We start from the raw sequence: 22,542 nt of genomic DNA, 5'->3' as shown, positions 1-22,542 counted from the left end.
CCTGGACATTGCTGAAAGGGAGAACTGGCCAAAACTCTACCTCTACACTGATTCATGGATGGTAGCCAATGCTCTATGGGGATGGCTGGAAAAGTGGGAAAAAGCTAATTGGCAGCGTAGGGGAAAACCCATCTGGGCTGCTGCAGAGTGGAAAAACATCGCTGCCCGAGTAAGAAAGCTGGTTGTGAGAGTCCGCCATGTAGATGCTCACGTCCCCAAGAGTAGGGGCATAATGAGGAACACCAAAACAACAAACAGGTAGATCAGGCTGCAAAGATAGAAGTGTCACAGGTAGACTTGGACTGGAAACACAAGGGAGAGTTGTTCCTAGCTCGATGGGCCCATGATGCCTCAGGCCATCAGGGCAGAGATGCCACCTATAAGTGGGCACGAGACTGAGGGGTGGATCTTACCATGGACAGTATCTCCCAGGTTATCCATGATTGTGAGACATGCGCTGCGATCAAGCAGGCCAAGCGGGTGAAGCCCCTGTGGTACGGTGGGCGATGGTCCAAATACAAGTATGGGGAGGCCTGGCAGATTGATTACATCACACTGCCTCAAACCCGCCAAGGCAAGCCCTATGTGCTCACGATGGTAGAAGCCACCACTGGGTGGCTGGAGACCTATCCTGTGCCTCACGCTACTGCCCGGAACACCATCCTGGGCCTGGAAAAGCAAGTCCTTTGGAGGCATGGCACCCCTGAGAGAATCGAGTCTGACAATGGGACTCATTTTAAGAATAGTCTTATTAGCACCTGGGCTAGAGAACATGGCATAGAGTGGGTGTACCACATCCCTTACCATGCACCAGCTGCAGGCAAAGTGGAACGGTGCAATGGATTGTTGAAAACCACTTTGAAGGCACTGGGTGGGGGAACTTTCAAAAATTGGGAACAGAATCTAGCAAAGGCCACCTGGTTAGTTAACACCCGAGGTTCCACCAATAGAGCTGGTCCAGCCCAATCTGAATCCCTGCATACAACAGATGGAGATAAGGTCCCAGTAGTGCATGTCAGAGGTCTGATAGGAAAGACTGTGTGGATAAATTCTGCCTCGAGTACAGACAAACCCATCCGTGGGGTTGTCTTTGCTCAAGGACCTGGTTGCACATGGGGGGTAATGCAGAAAGATGGCACAACACGTTGTGTACCACAGGGAGATCTGATTGTTGTGTGAAAACCACCTGTAGTGTGAAATGCCAGTATACCCCTGCTTGCTGATTATCACTGTCACTGTTTGTACATAGCTGTATATATATATTTACATATGTATTAATGTGTGTGTAGAATTAGAATATCTTAGTTTGGGCATTGAGCCAACAATATGGGATAAGGGGTGGAATGTCTTGGGGTGACCTTATGATGTGTATCCCATATCGCTGCCTATGCCCAGAAATTAATTATTGGCCTTTCTATGCCTCTGAACTGAGCCTGAGAGGGGGAAGAAAAAACTGAGCAAAACTTTCTCAAAGCAGTTTGAAACTTGTTCAAGGTCACATAAAGATAGCAGGTTTTTTTCCCAGCTGGGGCAGGGGGAGCGAGGAAGCACCCGGCTTGCAGCTTTTCCAGTCAGCTTTTGGCCAGTTTTTTCCAGTTTCTTGTTCTCTGGAGAGAGGCTGAGAGTTGAACTTTTCCTTCTCTGGAATTTCGGATTTTCTCCCTTTTCTACTGGACTGCTTGATTGCTGTAACATCGGAGCACATCGGGAGGACTTTCCCCCGGGCACAGAGGGCCTGGCCCTGGGCCAAGCCCCAGCTCCAAGGAGACCAAAGGAAGGACTCGAACACTTTCCCAGGTTTTTCCTCTACAGTGAAAGATTTTACTATTTAACATTACTTTCCTTTCCCATGTGTTTGTTAAATAAATAGTTTTATCTTCTTCACTTTCCTTCGAGGAAAATTTTTTTTTTTCCCGAACCTGGTGGGGGGAGGGGTGGTTGTGCCTTCTCTCAGAGGATATGTATTTCTAAATTTGGCCAAACCGGAACACAAAGTAACATAATTCAACTAACTTTCTGGTCAGATTTCCATTCATAAGCTTCTTTAAAAAATATTTACCTTCCTAGAATATAGTATTAGCTGAATATAAAGCATAAATACTAAGCATTACAGACAAAAGTAAAAAAAAGCTACAGATAAGCACACTGATGGCCAAGTATTAAAAATCATATGGTCATGACAAAAGTTTTAGGCTCTCTGAGGTATTTCAATAACTTAACACCACAGGCTTGAAATACTATACAGAGACTGAAGACACCATAATATTGGTGTAACTACCAAAGCAGACTTGTGGGTTGGAATTTTGTTTGGTTGGGGGTTTTTAAAATACCTTTAAAGGTCACTACTATAATGATCCAGCAGCTTGAATAAAAAACATTTAAAATCTTAACATAATATTCAGAATGTAAGAGCTGAAATAAGAACTGCCCAAGCAGTAGCTGCATATCAAAGTATTTGTTTGGGATGTACCAGAAGCAAAGAAGCTAAATATTGACAACATTGATACCGGAAATATGAGCTGGGTTGGGAAGAAAGGGATAAAGAATAAAAGGGGGTGAGAGGTTTAAAATTCACCATTAGTCACCATGAGGTAACTGACATAAGCCACTAAAATTTAGTAAGATCTGCTTTTTGCAGCTGAACAGTTTTCCTCCTCCTCCCGTGTATTGGCTAATGCTTGGAGAAAAAGGAGTATTCTGACCATTTCCAACTTCAGTATTTAAATCAATTACTTACGCTGTATTGTTCTAATCAAACCAGAAGCGCTCCTCCTGGCAAATTTTAGATACGGATCTGTTTTAAAAGGTAAAAATCAACCTTGCCAATGTTGTTGAAGCAAATCGTGTGCTTATTTAGGCTCACCCACAGAGTTACAAGTAATTGTGATCAGCTGGGTTTGAACAAAATAAAAAATGAAGAGTTAAAAACACAAGGTCACTTAACCTTCTTCCTGGTTGATTTACCTTTAGTTAAAATTGTAATGTTTTTACTCAGCCATACCAACTCTGACCATACTAGGAAAGTGTCTCTGGCACAAGTGGTTTTCAGAAGAAAAGCTGGTCTTCCCAACAGCTCTTTCTTCTGCTTCATCTTAAAGTGCAGGAACTGTGGGAAAGGATAGCAAGCCTTCCTGTCGGTCACTGCGGAACCACTTCCCTTAGAGAGGCTAAGGCTGCGTGTATGCGGACGTGCAATCTGTTCTCAAAGTCATAGCCACTGAATTCCTCCTGGGGGAAAAGAAAACGAGGAAAAACCCCAAATACGTACCCATTAGCCTCCTTCACTTCAGGATATGAAGATAATTTTGCTAGTAATGCTTAAGAAATCACGTTGCAAAAGAGTCCAAAGAAAAGAGGTGAACTGGAGACGGCATGTTGGAATATCCCCACATTACCCACAGCAAAGAATTATTACAGAAATTCCAAGTTGGTGAAGACAGGAGATTGGAGCCCATGTAGCTGGAAGAGAACCCGAAAGGTTCTACTAATCCAAAAGCTCTAGAAAATCCCAACATGCCCAAGGCAGAAACCAGCTGGGACAGACAAGGAGTGGAGAGTTGTCATTTTCAAAATTTTTGTAGCCAAATCTTGGCTGAAAAACTTATCAAGGTTCTAACACTGCAGGAGGTGTCAGTGATGTGGGCTCTGTGTGATGGCTGACCTACAGCACATATCTATGGAGCACACATCAATGTGTATCATACACATTAATGCACATCCACGTGATAGGAGTTGTAGATTACAGGTGAGGGACACCACCACTTAACACCCACCCCTCTGCCCCAAACCCCCCAAAACACAACCTCCCAAATGCCCTTTAATCTCAGACAGTTACATTAGAAAATGCCTTAGTTTTTACCTTGGCTTGGAGCAGTAAGGTTTTGCCTCTTTGCACAGTCTACAAAAAGACAAACATTGCATTGGAAAGACATCACAAATGTTACAGGAAATATATTAAGTAAATGAGCTGGTGAGACTGGAGTAGTGCCTCTACCTTCAAAAAAGGTACTGAGCAGACAAAACCCTCTCAAATTAGGAAACCAGAAACACTAATGGCAAGAACTATTATGTATTTCTAGTCTTCTACAGAAAAGGAGAAAATTACAGCTTTAAATTCAAGTTGCTGTTGATGATGGTGAGCTACAACAATGCACAGGGGAACAAACAAGGCTATAGATAAATGATTAATTGATAGAGTAATAGAGTAATTAGAGTAATAGAGTAATTTTTGTTTCTTAACCGAAGTTGAAGCCATTTATTTACAAAACAAGATAGTGGATATTACACATTGAATGTTGTTTCAGAAATCTCCATTTCAAACTCTAAGGAAAAAATATATTTGCAGATTAATATTTACTATTAAGGTAGAGCTGAAAAGCTCCTGTTTTATTTCTTATCATATAGTACATTTTTATTTTAAGCCGTGCAAATAAATAATCCACTTCCTGATAAGAGACAGAAAAATTAGGTTCTTGTCCTGGGTTGCAGTGTATTCTATTACCATCCTCATGACCTGTTGAAATCAGGTGGGGCAGTGTTTCCTTGCCTCCTCCCCCCAGACTATCTCTCTGTTAATGGCCCATCATTGTCCTGCCGCATGACTCAGAGATAACTCCCTCCGGACTGTCTTCTGTTAATGAGCCTAATCAACACTTGGCCTCGTGACTCATTACCCCATTGTGAGATGCTCCACCCAGAGGGAGGAACCAAGCATCCCATCGTGGATATAATCTGGGACTCTGAGCACCAGAGACAACCCTTCCACTGGATTTCCAGAGGACAGGAGCTACACAGCCACCACTGAACCTTCTGAGGAAGAGCAGACTCTTTTACTACAGGATCACCACTTCAGAGGACTGCAGCCACCATTCTACCAGACTGCTACCACCACCCTGCCTAACAGGGACTCAGGCTGTATTTTGACTCTGTCAGTTTGAACCAGTGTTTTCTTTTACTTTTTTTTCCTTTTCTTTAATTTCCATTAAATTGTTATTCTGACTTGGTGCCTCCCACTGGTTTGTTTTCAAACTAGTACAGTTCTCTTATTCAAATGTACCTAAATATGACTATCTATTTATATTGGTTAGATTAAACTCAGTGTCTAAGAGAACTACAAAACCACCTGTAAATGTCAAGGTATTAGTATGGTTACATCAAGAACTACTGATCAGAACTCAGGGTAAAACAAGGAAGATGATTCAGATGACCTGGTAAATCAAACATGCAATTATGCCTAAAAATAATTTTAAAGCAAAGTAAATTTACTGACAGTATGCTTTTTATACTAAAATGCATACTGGTATCTATCTGTTGCTCAGGTCTGTAACATGCTCAGCCTCTCAGGTAAATGTGACTCATAAAATCTTACTCCCTTCTCAACCATTATGGAGCTCTAGCACCCCAGCTACTGAATGGAAACAGCATTCACTCACCTCTAGTTCTAGCTCTTGCTTTCCCCTACCCTATCCCACTTTATTGAAGTCAAGCATCATTTACCTCCTCATGTTCTGAGTGCCACAAGAGGGAGCTTCCTGCACATCCTTCATACACTAAATGCTACCAGAGCTCCTCCAGCCGAGGCTTGTTCAGCCCTCAAACACCCTACATGAGGCACATTCAGTTACTGTGTGCACACACTGCACGTGAAGCAGGAGGAAGGAAGGACTGCTCTCACAGTCTTCAAACTTAACATACCTTCATTACCAGCCACCTTTTTGGTTTTTTTTTTTTTTTTTTAGAGACACTTGACATGATCAAATTTAAATATGAACGTGGAAACAAAGGCAGCAGGAACATTATGGACTCAGACCCTCCTTCCAGGCTTCAAGGCCCAGCTTCTAGTCTTAGGGCAGCAGGGTTTTCAAAAGAAAATTAGTTTTAAAAGCAGTTTGTATTCTGCCCATTGTCATGATAATTGTTTTTATTGAAAGATTTTCCTCTCCTTCCCCTTTTAAGGGGAACGCTCAGCTCAGCTAATTAAACCTGACAACCAAAACCAACTGAAAACAGAATCTTAAAAATATGAGATACTATCAGCCCAACTACTTCATACACTACATACAATGAAGTTCAAGTCACTTCCCCCTAACCTGCCATCTGATCAAGGACGTGCTACACAAGGTGCACAAACTCCAAGGACTGGGGTTGCACGTTTGAGGAGGGAAACAGCACCAAGAGTGCTGCCCAGATTGCTCTGGTTTAAGATTTTCTGAGGCAGGGTATGTGCAAAGATCTGAATGATTAAATGTAGTGTCAGCCAAGCCATTTGGACAGTCTGAAAGCCAAAGTTCCTCATCCTGAACAACAAAACCCTCACTTCTCAGGGTGGAAGTCAAAATGCCCACACAACCAGCTTTAATGGAATTTAAATGACCAAAAAAACCACTTGCTGTTTTAGGAAGGTATCAAATTCTATTTGGAGAGGATAAGTACAGGTAAACTTTGAATGGCATCCAATAGGATACTAAACAGGTAAGAAAAGGACCCTAGGCATCTACCACACTAAATACCACCTGCAGACTAGAAATCCCTGCCTACCCAGGGCACTCTAGCCAGGCCTTTGTTGCCACCAGCAGCAAGAACACCCTTGATATTGAAAATCTACAACATTGTGACCTAAAATACATTCCATTTCTTAGACTGAAAAAAAACCCCAAGAAACCAAAGTAGTAAGTTTCTTTCTGGTAGGTATAAAACAAATTTTTAAAATGAAACATACACAGTCACCTACAAACTTTGTTTCATTCTTTACACAGTGGTATGTTGACTCCTTCTACTACTTTTAAGAGTTTAAAAACAGGTCATGCTATTACCTCTGGATTGTCTAACAGAATACAGCCAAGTTCATAGCAAGCATATGGCTGGACGTACAAGTTGCTTTGACGGCAGAGTTCATCTTTAGCAGCTCGCTGAAAGTACTGTAAAAATGAAAGGGAAAAAAGAAACAAAAGACTGCAGAGGTACATTAAAATTGACTGGTTGTTACTTCCAAACAACACAGAAGCTCCATTCAGCCTTCAGCTGTAGAAATTATCCAAAGCTAAAATGAGAATACATTTAAAATTTACAATGGTATAGATCCCTAGATGTTTTTACCAATGCTACTATACCAAGGCAAAATTATTTGTTTGGATTTTTATCAAGTATTACAGTGACTGATTCAAGAGTTTTCCAACTTCATATTGAAAAAATATTCGCTCTAACAAGAAACTGTGACATCAAAGATGAAGTACCCAGATTATTTAAGATATGTTTGAGAGAAATGGAGCAGGGGGAAAGAGGGTTTAAAGCCAGCATCTTGCTACTTGTAGGAATTGCATTCTGTTTTGGGGAGGAAAAAGGAGAGTTACTGTACCTAGAGATCAAAACGTGGAGTGGTGGCAAAATTATTCTTTGGTATGTGCTAATAATCAAACCTCTCTCTCTAACATGTCCAGAGGAGAAGGAGCAAACCTGTGCTTTCTAAAGGTCAATCTCCAAGATACTTTTTAAAACAATTAATTTTCTTTCTTGGACAAAGTACATCTAGCAGAGCAAGAACTTTTCTCTTATTCTTCCCATCTTCCCCTTAACTCTTGTTACTACAAACCACTTTAATTGCCATGTTCATTCAACACAGCCAATTACTTTCACAGCACGGAATATAATGAAGACATGTTAAACCAGAAGATTTTAAAAGAACCTCTAACACATTTCACAAACCAGAATGATCAGTAGCACTAAAAAACTTATGACTTGCTTAACACTCTTACTCAAAAATATTCACTGTTTTTAAAAGAATTGCACATAAAATAGGAGTAATAGTGTAAATTACCATTTAACTGCTTACCTGAACAGCATCTTCAGTATTTCCTAAACATTTGTGTATGGCACCAAGAAGCAAATTCCTCAAACCAGCAGCTGATGAATCATCCACATCATGACAAGCTTAATGAAAAGATTCCAGTAAACAAGATGGATTGAAATACCTTCTTAGACAAGAATTGTGATTTACATTGTCTTTTAGTCTGGTATTTAAATTTTACCAGAAAAAGGAGATGCTAGTAACATTAAGAGAAAGCCAAGTATTTTGTTTTCTTTTAAATACAACCCATTTTGTATGAACCTCATCAAGAAATCTGTCACTCGTGAGAGCAATTCCTAACAGCATTGAACGGGTTGAAGTCAAAGGCAGTTGGGGTGTTCTTCTTACAAGAAGAGGACTGGTCTCTACTGGTCTTTGAAATATCTACTAAAAGGTGAAGTTAAGAAACAATCATCTCCTTCTGGTGTTACGGGACACTGGTTTGTCCCACATACTGAAAGAAAAATACACAGTCCAAGTTAGAAGGAGCACAGGGCAAGCAGTTCAGACAAACCTGATTTTTTCTGAACTGAAGCCAAGTGACAGATGCACAAAAATCTGTACTGGACTTAAGAACCCAGACTAGGGTGTTTTGGCATCACAATTCTCAATGATGACAGGAGGATAAGGTTAATTTTCCAGACCTTAGCTGGTCCACAATCCAAGGACAGACTGTGCGTCAGCTGAGCAGTGCTCTGTTTCCAGGAAAAACTGAATCACAATCATGGAACCCTTTCCAAACGAATCAGGCCCCATTTTGATCAAGCTTATTAGTGCCAGCTCTGCTAAATCAAGGCAACTTCCATGAGGAGCCACGTGCACTTGCCCGCACCAGCACCTCCAGGAAGGTGAGAGTACAAGGCTTTTCATCTCATAACTGCTGTGTCTGGAGCAGTGCAGCTCCTTAAACATTTTGCCTCACAGCATAAACCCTGCCAGATCTTACCAAATCTGCATTCACAACACAGATAATCCACAACCCCAAGAAGCCACCTATGGATAACTATGAGTTGGATGCATGAAGTATTTGCAATGTCAGCTCTCGCTTGGATTGCAACTCTCAAGTTACTTGGCATTTTACTTACAGAGATGCAAGTGAATACAAATTAATTCCTTTAAGTCAAGTTCTAGCCCTGAGGAAAAGCCTGGAAATCCAGCCCAACAAATTACAATCCAATTGTATGTGGAAAAAAAATCCCCTATTATTCATGTTTTTGAAATACACATTGCACAGAAAACCTTCAGCCAGGGATGGCTGATGCAGACATGTTTGTCAGTGTCAAACTTACAAGAAACTTCTCTGAATTTGAGCCTATACTACTATTTCACATTAAAATGTGAACCACTGACTGGAAGCTTATACAAGGGAGACCTACACTGCCTCTGAGTGCGTGAGAGAGAATACATACTCCTTACACCGTCTAAAGCTAACTGCTCTGAAGGCAAACGACAGCCAAAAAAAATCCTCAAATTTATTTTTATGTAAGTAAATCTGATTTTAAAGCCTACCTTGTGACTAGAAAACTAGGGATCTGAATATAACTAACCCACTGCCATCGTGCAATTTAAATGGACAAATTATCTCAAAACTGGAACAAACACCACTACTAGTCCTGACTCTTGACTTCAAGACTGGTCATTTTCTAGCTTAACATGAGAATTGTGCACAATCCCCAAAATTTCACAATTACAAAAAAAAAAAAAAATCACCTCACAGCAGACAAGTTTTGTTTTATTTTCTAAATGAGCAAGTAATAATCAGAGGATTTTAGAATGGTTTGGGTTGGAAGGGACCTTAAAGACCAGCTAGTTCCAAGCCCCTGCCACAGGCAGGGACACCTTTCTATAGATCAGGTTGCTCAGAGCCTCGTCCAGCCTGGCCTTGAACACTCACGGGGATTGGACATCCACAACCTCCCTGGGCAACCTGCTCCAGTGCCTCACCACTGTCACAGTAATTTCTTCCTAAGATCTAATCTAAATCTGCCCTCTTTCACTTTAAAGCCATTCCCCCTTGTCCTGTCATTGCCTGCCCATGTAAAAAGTCCCTCCCCAGCTCTCTTGCAGGTCCCCTTTAAGTACTGAAAGGTGCTGTAAGGACTTCCTGGAGCCTTCTCTTCTCCAGGCTGAACATCCTGAACCCTCTCAGCCTGTCCTCATATGAGAGGTGCTCCACCCCTCTGATCATCAGTGTGTCCCTCCTCTGCACCTGCTCCAACAAGTCTATGTCTTTACTGTGCTGAGCACCCCAGACGTGGATGCAGCACTCCAGGTGGGATCTCACCAGAGCAGAGTAGAGGGGCAGAATCACCTTCCTGGACCTGCTGGCCACACTCCTTTTGATGCAGCCCAGGACGAAGTCAGGCTTCTGGGCTACTCATGCACATTGCCAGGTCATGTTGAGCTTCTCTTCAACCAGCTAGAAACTGTTTGCAGAATGCAAGCAAGAGTGATTGCTGGATGGAGTGAGAAGCACTGAACACTTTGTGATACACACTGCTACCACAAGCTTCACGTGACAGACACCCAAGGTCAGCTGGAGTCTAAGGAAGAGGCAACCATTCACCACTAAGAAGGTCCCAGGACCCAGGATAAACAGAACGCCTATCATGTCATAGATGACCTCACAAGCCACCTACTTCCTCTTAGAAGAAAACTGGCATGCAGGAGTGAATAGGTAGTTTTATTTTGTAGCTAGGTTTAAATGAGTTACATTTTGCTTAGTGACTTGGAACAGTAACTATCATCCTATTGTTTCATTTTAAATAATGATTAACAAACAGCTACATGCAGCAGGCAGTTACAACTTCTCCCAAAAACCCGTAAAATGAAGCATTAGGCTGAATTATAATGGGTCATTATTCTTTTGTTACTCACCTGTATTTTGCTATGCCACATGCACACAAGTTTAAATTTTCAAGCTACTGCAATCAGCTACTCCACACAACAGCATAAAACCATACACCTCCTTTTAAAAAGTAAATAAATAAATCAAGAAGCCATATTATACCTTGACTCATATGCTGTAAGTTCGAGAGGGAACAGTTTGGAAGGGCTTTCCATAAGTATAATACTTCAATGGATGCCAGGACACAGAGCTCTTTGGTTGGCATTTGTTTTCTAAATCTATCTGCCTGCAAAGTGAGGAGAAAGAAGGGAGATCCATCATTTGTCCTTTTAGAGGGAACATGGTATTCACAAACAGTGAATCACAAACACTAATTTTAACTGTTTTATAAAGTCACCCAACAATTTTATGAAAATAAAGTCAGTGGTAACTTAGCTGGAAGATTTTACAACTAAAAAGCAAAATGCTTCAACTAATTTAAGGGCTTACATATTGATCAAAATCAAAACTTCCTTGTATGCAGGCTGACTGGGTTTTACTGTATTTCACAGTCCCAATACACACTGACTGGATGCTGACACAGTAACATTTGCACGATCATCAGCTGAGAGCTATTTCCTAGATAACTCCTAGCTCCCAAAAACAACTAAGGCTTTCAGAAACAAGACAAGATAAAAAGGAGTAAGAAAGGCAAAGCTAGAAGGAAAATTACCAAAGCAACTACAGATCATGTATTTTAGCTTTAATAATTACTTTAGTTGTAGACTGAATAGCTAATTCACATTTCCTTTGTTAGGTCCTTCAAAGGACACTATTCTTTTTCCACCCTATTCCTTCCCACAAATTCTACAGAAGCAGCACCACAGAAAAGAGATACATCCTTCTAAAGAAAATACTGAACTAAGAATTGAATTGTCATCACTGTACCAAAACAAGTCAGCCTATGCAAGAACTAACCTTTTTCACTGAAAATTGTTCAATCTGATTGTTTTTTCTTTTGAAAAGCTTCTGAACTTCCTTGAACACATTCTGAGCACCACTGACGTCACCAGTGGCTCCTTGACACACTGCAAGAATACAGAAACAAAAATATGTTAACACTACTGGGACATGAAACAGGAAAAACTAAGATTAGATATGATATGGTAACAGAAAAAAACCTCCACACACTCACCTCCAGAAAGTTATCCAGACTGAGGATGTGACCAACATGGTAATCCCAACTCCCCCAGGTACCCCCTGTGATCACTAAAAAGTCAATACTACTTTTTTATACCCATTAAAGGAAGTAATACCACCAAGCTTGTAAAGTGGTAATAATGCTATCTACATGGAGAGGGGTGTACAGACAGGCACGTACATGTGTGAGCATGCAAGTGTTCATTCTGGAAACAAACACAATTGTCCAAGTCAAGCCTGGCACAAAGCTGCATGTGCAGCAGGCAGTGTGGAAGCTACTACATGCACCAGCAAGTTTCCCAGAACAAAACAGTGCCAAAACCTTACCACATCACTGACTTACAATTTACCCAACACACTGGATATACTCACCTGCTGTTAAATAAGCATAGTAGCACTGGGACCACCTGGATTCATTTTTAAGCCTTTCAAAGGATTCAAATGCATCTTTGAAGTTCATCTCTATCATGCTGCACCAACCTAAAAGCAACACTCATTTAATTTCAGGGAAAGTACAGTAATTCCAACTCAGTGTCAACATTATTGAAACACAGTTCTGTTGTGTTTGTTTTTGTTACGAGAGCTGAAGCTAGTTTAACAACTATAATAGTAACTGGAAAATTAAAAACTGGTTTCTATTTACTGGGAAACTTGAATTAGAAGGTTCCACAGGAAATAATGAATCCACATTTCAGAGCAGGAACAAAATTATACACCAAAAGCTCTCATTTTTAAAATTTAGATACTACATTTTGTAGAATGCTGAAACTTACAAAGCTACAACTTTTTCCCTTAGTATTTTCCACAGGGACAAGAACACATTTAAAGCTTGAAGCAACCTATCTCCTCCACTCTAAAGACTTGCATGCAAATTCAGACCACACATCATATACTGCTGTTGATAGAAGGAAATGAACATTAAATATAGATCCTCCAAACTGTGAAGCTTCACTAAACTGATTAGGTTTTTGGCATAGAAATAATGAATTTATAGACAAGTCAGATGAATTTATTTCTAATTTTAAATAATATTCAGTAGGTGAACAGTTTGCCCTTGATTCCAGTGTACTCTCTGATTGTGCATCACCTTGTACTTGCAGATAATTTTATTATGAAAAAGTACTGAATTCTACTTGTCTAAACAAGAAGATTATTACCATAATCCACCAACAATAACGGCCAGTGGTCTAAAACCTTTCCAAAAATCCTAGTAAGAAGTATCCAGTTTGTTTATTGAAGCTGCCAGTCAAAACTTGAAAGTGAGCTATTTATGGTGTAAACACATCCAACGTACCTATTTCATATAAGCACACATGTTGAATCTCCCTTTGGTCTGTTGCAAGTTCCAAAGCAGTATGAAATGAGGTCAAGGCACTATTAATTTGACACTAACAAAAGTGAAAGAAAAAGAAACAAATTTAGGCATCTGAAATTTAAAACTTGTTGGATAATTTAACTTTGATAAAGGAAAAATTCGTATTTCTTTTAATAGGTAGTTAAAAAAAGCTACAGCAGAAGAGTTTTATAGTGTAATAGCAGCCAGGTCAGATCGTGTCTCAACCTTAATAATCAGTGACTGTATTCCTCCTATGTGCTATTGAGTGCAAAATTAACTGGGTTTGTGCAGTAAGCTTTTAAGTAATCTCACTTCTACTTTTACCAGTCATTTCACCTTTAAAAGTCACATTTTTAGCATCTGCCAATGAAGTTTAGCTTTCTGCACAATAGGATACCTTTAGTGTTTGATTTAATTTATTTTGAACTTTTCACCTCCTCCTATATCCATCAGAAACCCCTTTAAGCAACAGTTAATAGAGAATTCATAAATGCTGCATGACATGTAAAAAGCTAAAACAGCATATGAGAGAAACATCATTTTAATAAAACCATTAGCTAGCAACAGCTTAGCAAAAAGAGGCTGACATTTTTCTAAGAACTAGAATTACAGTTCTTTTGACTACCTGGTTTTCCCAGTCTGGGATGAGATTTCTGCATATCAGTCATTATGGGGGGGAATGAAAATCAGTATTTAATTCATTTTAAATATACTATATATTCCAATATGGCCTACACCAGCTCTAATACTGTTCCAATATTTATTATCACATACAATTATTATAATTTATACAATACAAGAATTTTAAAGCCACTCTCTGCTGACTAAGCACATGAGCAAAAGAAACACTTGAAAATGCATCTCACCATCTCTGCAGGAATAAGTGAATTCAAAAATTCCTACAAAAATCTGCAGCATTATAGCTTAAGTCCAGGCACACACAGAGCTCTGAAGTGATTATATTAGGTTTTCTCCTTTGTCTCATCAGAGAAAACTGGTTTAGTTGCTAAGGAATAATTTAACTATAAATAATACACATTGCATCAAGACAGCACAACTGCCAGCACAGGGAGCTGCAGCTGTACCAGTAAAAACACTGTACACTTAAAAAGTACAACAGTGATTGAAAGAAGATGCTTGTTGGCAAGGCAGAAGAATATACAACACAGAAAGACAGGTGAGTTATATCTGCCCTGGAAAGTGACAGGGAGCCTGAGCCAGGTACACCTTGTTCACATCTGTAACAGCACATTCTCTCCACTCCACGTTACTCCACTGATGCTGCATCACCCCAACACAGCTTCCCAGAAAATAACTGCCATGAGCCCAGTCTTACAGAAAAAATAAAATAAAATAAAATAAAATCAGTTCAGAACTTTATTTCTGTGCTAGGAATTCAAAAGCTCTGTAAATCTATGTTTTCAATGCTTATGAGGAAAATGACAAAGAAACCCAAAAAGAAAATGTAAATATTTAGTTCTCTTCAAAGACACACTGCCTTCTAAACCCCTAAGCATTCTAAAATAGAAATCACTTATTCCATACAATGACTACTGGCAATCAACTCACTGTCTGCAATGCCCAACACCTGCCTGGGGCAGCACATGAAATACTGACCACCTGGCAATATACAAGTCCAGTTTGTTGAATATTCAACCTTCTATAACCCACCTCTCTAACTCTCTAGATCTCGCAAGTGTTTTGACATCTGCCTACATTTTCCTTCAGCATCAAGCTCATGTAAGTATGTTTCAGAGACATTCATTAATAATTAAAGTTTCAATCATCTCCAGGGATTGCAGCAACCAGGAATCAGGAATATGAATTACTACTCTTGGTGTTAATTCTTAAATTATCTACTATCTGTTTACTGTTTAAAAGAACAAACAACAAGAATTATAAAGTCCATCCCGGCTGCACCTGAAACTGATGTTCTTGAGATTTATAAATACAAATATATATATACACACACTTGTAATTCCTTCAATATGCATCACTCATCTCTCTCGAACATAATACAAAGACATAAAAAAGACTAATCCATACAATATGTAATATACAGAACTAAATAACCATAAAGAGAATTATTAAACCTAATGTGAGAACCCTAGTCTCACATTTCTGGACTTCAGATTAGAACTAAAAAGCACCTCAAACCAAAAACTAAGCATCTACAGAGCTTAACAAGACAAGGCAGCTTCCCATGCCAGCACACATTTCCTCAGAGTTGTTCTGAAATTTCGGGACACTTTCCCCCTCCCAGAACATCTCTATTCTCAATCACCACTCTGAATTTGTAAAGCTTCTAAGATGACCTGTTCAGAATAAGGGGAAACCAAAAAGCAACACCTAAAAGGTAACAATTTACACCAGAGGACATTTTATGGACATTTCAACTTTCTATTCCTTAACACACTAAAACCCATTTTTCCTTAGACAAGTCACAAAATCAAACTAGAATTAATTTTACAGGAACAAGTAACCAGAAAACCCAGCACAATTCCTGAAAATAAGCCTTGACATTAAGCATGCTCTGCAAATTACTTTACTTTACACATCACTGTGATTTTCTTCCAGAAAGTTCATTTAAGACTTCTCAATGCTTGTAAATACTCTTGTCCTCAGTCTACTTTTCTATACCATACCCTCTTACCCCTAATTAAGAATGATGCTGCTGATTCTGTAACATCTACAAGTTGACTAAAAAGCGAGTACTCGTCAGCATTACATTTAAGCACACATTAGCACTGCACACTTTCAGCAGCCTGCTCATCAACCACACTTTAGCACACCTGAACATACCACTGGTGCTTTGCCTGTCAGCTGGAGTATTTGGTACTTTTTCCTTCAGACTATTTACATGTACCTACAAAAATAGAAAATATGGATTGAGCCCCAGAACCTGCAGTTTGTCCCAGCCACAGGAATTTCTTGTATATTTCTTGTATATATACACACATCCCCCCAGCAGGAGTCTGTTCCTAATTAAAGCAAAGCAGCTTTGTCCAGTTCACAACTTCGCCAAACACTTCATTTTTACTTTATACCCTTACTGCTCTCCACATGAAGCTATCAATCAATTTAACTACTGCTGAGTGGCATGATTGTGATTGTAAAAGATTTTAAACAGCGTTGCTGATTAGGGAAAAAAGAAAGAAAAAAAAAAAAAAAAGGAAGAGAAAGCAAAACTGGAGGCTGAAAAGCAGAAATGGTTAAGATCCAGAACACCACCTCTCACTCTGCCCTCTCCCATGCTACCACCATGCCCATCTTCCACTATTGGTTACAAACCCTCACCTGAATAGTCTAAGTCACTGTTTCAAAATTAAATTGGTAATTATTAACACAATTGTAGTATCAGACAACACACATTTAGAATGTGGGTGGCAATATTTTTACTTTCACAGTAACAAAAACACAGTCAGAAACCCCATATTTTAGACCAGGATGTTTCAGCCACTATTATACCAATTATATTTTTATATACCCTTCAGGCCTAAGTATAAAACATTATTCTCACTTGTCTGCAGCAGTTTAAGCTTACATAAATTATCACTATCAGCTTTAGTGGAAAGTTATTTCAAAGACAGAAATTGTCAGACCTTCACAAAGAAGAAACTGTGAGGCTGGAATATGTACCATGCAATCACAAATCAAGCACAGATATGTCCATAAAAGTAGCCTTAGTGAACTATGTAAAAGTCAGTAAAAATACTACTTTTAATACACAGTCTCTTAACTTACTCACTGGAAAGAAAAAAAAGACATTTGATCAGCCTAGCAGTACAACCTTTAACTTTCTGGTGCACTTTCATTCCAGTCTTCCCAGATCATCCTACCCTTCCTTTCCCTTAACTTGCTCAATTCAGTAGTCTCCAAGCACTTTCAGACTTTTTTTCTCGAGAACATGAATCTGGGAAAAAAAAGCTGACAGATAAACTGCTCCACATTTATTGTACCTGTAAGTCTACTTCTTCGAAAACTGAAGTCTGCTAAGGATTTTACTGACTAATATCCATTCATGCTTGCTGGGACACAAAGCACTATACAGTCCCAAACTGTTCATTTGTCTTTTATAGACTGGAACACTTCACATAGGCAGTGCTTTTTCCTGGACTGCCTTCCTAGGCAATTTCCTCCTTTGCCAGATTTGTGTCTCACTGTCCAGTCCTGAATTACTGCTCCTGCCTTTTGAACAGTTTCCCTCTCTCCAGGTGTCCATGGCTGAACTACACACCTTACTGTTTTTTCCTCCATAGAAAAGAAAAGAGACATACAAACAGCATGAAGGCTTCCTAATGGAAGCTAAACATACCATCAGCTGAAGGTTACAAAAATGTATGCAGGATCAAAGGAAAAAAATTCGATGGACTGAGTGCCAGCAGGCCCTAATGCAAACCCTATAACCATATATGGAACACACAAGGTCTTCTGAGTAACATCTAAGCTGCCTTTTATCTATCTGCACTATTAAATTCTATCACAGAACTCTTAAAGGATGGTAGATGTTAAAGAAAGACTCAAATACATAAGTGCAGTTCAAGTTATACTTTTAAATGTACACAGGTTAAAACACAGTTTTGTTAAGCCACCTGGAATAATACTCTATGCCCACTGGAGAGAATTTAAACCTACCTGTGCATTAACAGTTTCAAGGAAGGCCAAATAAGCACTTCCTAGGCTTTGCAGGAGCTCTCCTCACCCACCTGGGAAATGAGGAGGAAACTACAACTCAGCACATTAGCCTGTAATGTGAGAGTGTCCGTGCATTTCTGATTCAGGATCACAGAATCACAGCATCGTTTAGGTTGAAAGGGACCTCCAAGATCAGAGTCCAACCTCTGACCAATCAGCACCTTGTCAATTAAACCACAGCACTAAGACCCACATCCAGTCATTTCTTGAACACCTTCAGGGACGGCGACTCCACCACCTCCCTGCACAGTTTGTTCCAATGCTTAATAAACCCTTCTGTGAAGATTTTGCTCCTGATGTCCAACTTGAACCTCCCCTGGCTCAGCTTGAGGCCACATCCTCTCGACCTATCACTCATTGCCTGGGAGAAGAGGCCAACCCCCAGCTGGCTACAGCCTCCTTTCAGGGAGTTGCAGAGTGATAAGGTCACCCTGAGCCTCCTTTTCTCCAGGCTAAACAACCCCAGCCCCCTCAGCCGCTCCTCACAGGACTTGTGTTCCAGACCCTTCACCAGTTGTGCTGCCCTTCTATGTCTTTCTTGAACTGAGGGGCCCAGGACTGGACACAGCCCTGCTGGACACGCTAATATGCAACGGATGCTATAAGACCAATGCCAAAATTCAGGACACACGTAACCACAAGTGCGTTGTGCAGAAACCCAGCGCAGCTCCCCACACCATTGCCACCCATCACATTCCTTCCTTCATTACTATGCCAACAACATTTAAGCAAATTAAGCTGGAAAAGTCCTACCAAAATCCACAGAAGACCCTGAGACACTTAACCCAGAGCATTTAGACACAGCAAAACCTCTGTGACTGATCACCACTTGGAACAAAGAAATGATGGGGGGAGAGGGAAGAGGCTGCTGAATGGAAAAGCTCTCATGAAAACACACGCATGAATAGCAAAAGGGCATTTTAATTCCTGCTGTCAACCAAAAAGCTTTCTGCTGACTAAGGGCATGGCAACAGAGCATAATGCACAGCATTCTGCCAGCTGAGCTAACCAAGTTAACATGGCCACGCTGTCTCCATTCACTTGGAGCTAAAACTTCGCTATCTCCATACAGTATTTGTGCATTAAATAATGCAGTAAGACTACATTTAAACAAGTCTCATTCGAAATATTACAGTTCTCCAGAAAGGGACTGACTAGACAAAACTGACACTTACCCCAAATATATCCTCCTTCTTTACACATATATTCAATTTATTAACAACTTACGTTTAGACTTTTGCCATAACTTACCCTGAAAGTCAGAAGAATCATTTGAATTTTATTCCTCATTACATTAAAATACCAAGTTATACTCTGCATTCATTGTATAGTTATTCCAAACAAATCTGATTTTTACCAAAAGAATGGAATAGGCATATAAATGAATAAAAACCACTACGGTCTTTCCTACTCAGGCAATAGCAATACTTTCCCAAGACTGACAACTTGCCTGTGACAATGTAATTCCCAAAATGCACCACTGCTTTCAAAAAGACAGCAAAAAAAGAAAAACAACATCTAAATCCCACACAAGAATACGCCTGCAAAATCTGAAAGGCCACTGAAGCCTGCTCCTCTGTTCTGTTACTATCTGAAAATATTTATCTGTATTTGAAAGACTTAACTGCAAATCAAGCAAAGCATGACCACCAATATCAACATCTCAATTAGCTCTTGTAATTATGATGTTGACATGAAGGGTTTGAACATTCTAGACTTCTGCTTTTTGTGTTAGGTTTTCTGGTTCATGTAATTGCTCTGAAAATATTCTGCTCTGATAAAAGCAGCAGCTAGGAGTTGAGTAGTACTTCAAACAGATTCTTAGAGAATAATACAGCCAAAATCCACAAAGCTGCTGCAGTGTTTGAATAATGCTTTGCAATAGCATTCACAAACACATTTTCAGTGAATACATTTCTGCTCAGGTCAGAGCTCACCCTTAGTAACAGAAAACATCCTGATGTGACCCCTGAAAAGCAAAGCAGTTATTTAAGGGGAACTGCTGCAGAGAATTAGCTGTATATGAACAATGCATAAAACAAAGACAAAGATAAATACTATGCACTCAGCAGATAATACTCAATTTTAGCTTGACAAGCAAAACTGAAATAGCTCAAGAAACTCAAGTGGCCAAATGCACTTCCTTTTAGCAGAGTCACAGAAGTATCAAGTAGCTGAAAAAGAATTTCAAAATGTCATTAACTCAGATCTAGTGGAAAAGCAAGTTTTGCATGTGAACTCAAAACTAGGAAGGACTTAATCTGATCATTCTTATCTTTCCATGTATCTGTATCTTTAGTCACAATCTGCTGAAGCTTGCACAGTTCATTCACACCAGAAAAATATAAGAAAGGATCAGGAGGAAAAATCAGTCTAAAGGATGAAAATGTGCAATACCTCTAATCGCTGTATCCTTCCCTTGAAGAACATGAACAGAGAAGAATTTGGATAAGCAGATTCTTTCTTGGCAAGAATTTCTTTTGCCTCCTTCAATCCTGCCTTGTTATCACTGCCATCAAGGGCAAAAAAGGGACGAACAACTGTGTGGTACCACAACAGAGCTAATCTAAAATAAATATAAGAGTAAAACACATTACAGCTTGTAAACAGAAATTTAAGGATAACATTCTACACAGACAAACTTTTAAATTATTCTGAATGACAAAGATAGATATGAATCTTTTCTTATACAATCTGGCTTTATACTTTAAACACAATACTACTGCCATACATCAACGTACTCCTGAACTGCACTTGAACATACAATTCAGTGCACGTTACCCAAAGGCACGGTAACAATTGAGCTCATAGCATCAAAGCAGTTGAGCCTTTAGAACTCTCAGTAGATTTTAGAAAAGAAAAACCCACAGGAAAACTTTGAAAACTAACTCTTCACTAGAGTGGGAAACAAAAAAAACCAAACCAAACAAGAAGCCCAAAACCAAACAACAACAACAAACCTGACAAAAATCAACAAAAAGCACTAAACACACACCAGCAGACACTCTTGAAATCAGTATGAAAAAGAAATACATCCTGTGTTCAGAAGGGCAGATATTTACATGACCTACATCGCTCCTGGAAACAAAGGCAGAGCACAAAGATTTCCACAATCAGCTGAAGGAGGAAACATTCCCCAAATACATCACTGTTCCATTGATCTTTCTCCCCCAGAAAGGAGAAAGATCAATAGGAACATTTCATCCTAAGCTTTTTGAAAAAAAACAGAAATCCAACTCTTCTCCTGACACAGAAGAGACTTTAGCTCTGCTGTCAACGTTTCAAAAGTGACACCTGATGGTACCTGCAGTAGGTCCAGTAATAAAAGCATTAATTTGTAGATATTTGTAGATAATGCAATAATAAAGCCATTTATGAGGGCAGTTTAAATTAGGTCTGGATAACCCTTCAGCTCTTGAAAAGACCTAAGTGCAGAACATCGTCTTGAAAAAAAGAGCACACAAAAAATACTCCCTTAAAAATACTATAAGGAACATCTCATTTTACTGAGATGCTAAAACAAACAAAAAAAAGATTTAAAACAATTGAAAACGTTTGGGTCACTAGTAAGAAAACATAGCTAAATGAGATCAATGACTCACACAAAGTAGTATGCACCCCACAGCAGAGAATGTAACTCAGGTAAATTTACACAGCCTTCAGGGGGAGCTTTTATTTAGTCTGCTGGCATTTAAATCACAGGACATTAGAACTGCAGGTACTTAAGAACACATCAAAATACTGACCCAAACCCCAAACAAATGTAAATAATTAACAGCAGAGATCTCATACATTAGTAAGTGATGAATTTACTAAACCATGGCATGTTACAAACAATGAACTACCAGTTTATTTTACCTGCTGTTGTTTCCTTTAAAGCAACATGACTTTTTGGTTTCGACTTTCTCCCAGTTACTTACTTTTAGTACTAAGTTATCTACCAAAGCATTTCAATATAGCTACTCACGTAGCTAAAGGGGCCTTCATGTCCTTACTTTCACTTGCATACATCAGTGAGGAAAGCCCCTGTAGGCGGTCTCCAGGAAAACCCAGCAGGTTGATGATTTTGAGCAGGTTTGGGGGCACCATGGATATGCAAAGATGAAAAAGTCCATATCCAAAGCTAACAGCACCTTTCAGTCTGTTTAGCGAATCCTCCGTTACACCTTCTGCAGCAATATGATTATCATTTGCAGCATCAGAAGTCAAGGATTCCTGAGTTGTTTTCTTCTGATATATTTCCTGAAGTGTATTAATGTCCGTATAGCACTTATTGTAAATTTTCCAGGCTTTTCGGAGTATCCACCCACCTTTTATGTATGCTAAAAAATCAAGGAAGAAAAGAAATACTTCAAAGACATATTTCAGAAGCAGAACATCCTAAGTAGTAAATGCTATTTTCCAACCCCAGGATGCTCTATTTGCAGTAACTTATTGTTTAAAGGATTTTGTAATAGCTATGGTTCCCTCAGAGAGGTCTTCCATACTGGGCACTACAAAGTTCAGTGTGTACAACCAGACTTTACAGCAGCACACAACACAAAGGCACCTCCAGTCAGCGATGGAGCAGTACAGCTGTCAAAGAGAGCAATCAAAGAACTTAATGCTGGGTTTTGCTCCACTACAGAGTGCAGATGAAAC

General features: G+C 39.6%; 1 protein-coding gene across 1 annotated transcript in view; it reads right to left on the bottom strand.

Annotated features, from left to right (window-relative positions):
• Positions 1 to 1,917: 1,917 nt before the first annotated feature.
• Positions 1,918 to 22,542, bottom strand: part of TTC39C (tetratricopeptide repeat domain 39C) — a 45,243-nt gene continuing 24,618 nt past the window's right edge. Inside the window, exons 5-14 of the mRNA XM_048289414.1 lie at positions 21,869 to 22,223; positions 20,299 to 20,467; positions 13,165 to 13,258; positions 12,243 to 12,350; positions 11,649 to 11,758; positions 10,854 to 10,977; positions 7,829 to 7,926; positions 6,813 to 6,917; positions 3,860 to 3,898; positions 1,918 to 3,228 (exon numbers count right to left, since the gene is read on the bottom strand). Of these exons, the coding sequence (XP_048145371.1) occupies positions 3,139 to 3,228; positions 3,860 to 3,898; positions 6,813 to 6,917; positions 7,829 to 7,926; positions 10,854 to 10,977; positions 11,649 to 11,758; positions 12,243 to 12,350; positions 13,165 to 13,258; positions 20,299 to 20,467; positions 21,869 to 22,223 (1,292 nt within the window). The 3' untranslated portion in view covers positions 1,918 to 3,138. The remainder of the gene's footprint in view (positions 3,229 to 3,859; positions 3,899 to 6,812; positions 6,918 to 7,828; positions 7,927 to 10,853; positions 10,978 to 11,648; positions 11,759 to 12,242; positions 12,351 to 13,164; positions 13,259 to 20,298; positions 20,468 to 21,868; positions 22,224 to 22,542) is intronic.

This window comes from Corvus hawaiiensis, chromosome 30 (genome assembly GCF_020740725.1).
Source record: "Corvus hawaiiensis isolate bCorHaw1 chromosome 30, bCorHaw1.pri.cur, whole genome shotgun sequence".
Lineage (NCBI taxonomy): Eukaryota > Metazoa > Chordata > Aves > Passeriformes > Corvidae > Corvus > Corvus hawaiiensis.
Note: the sequence above shows the minus strand (reverse complement) of the source record. Positions and strands in the feature narration are given on the sequence as shown.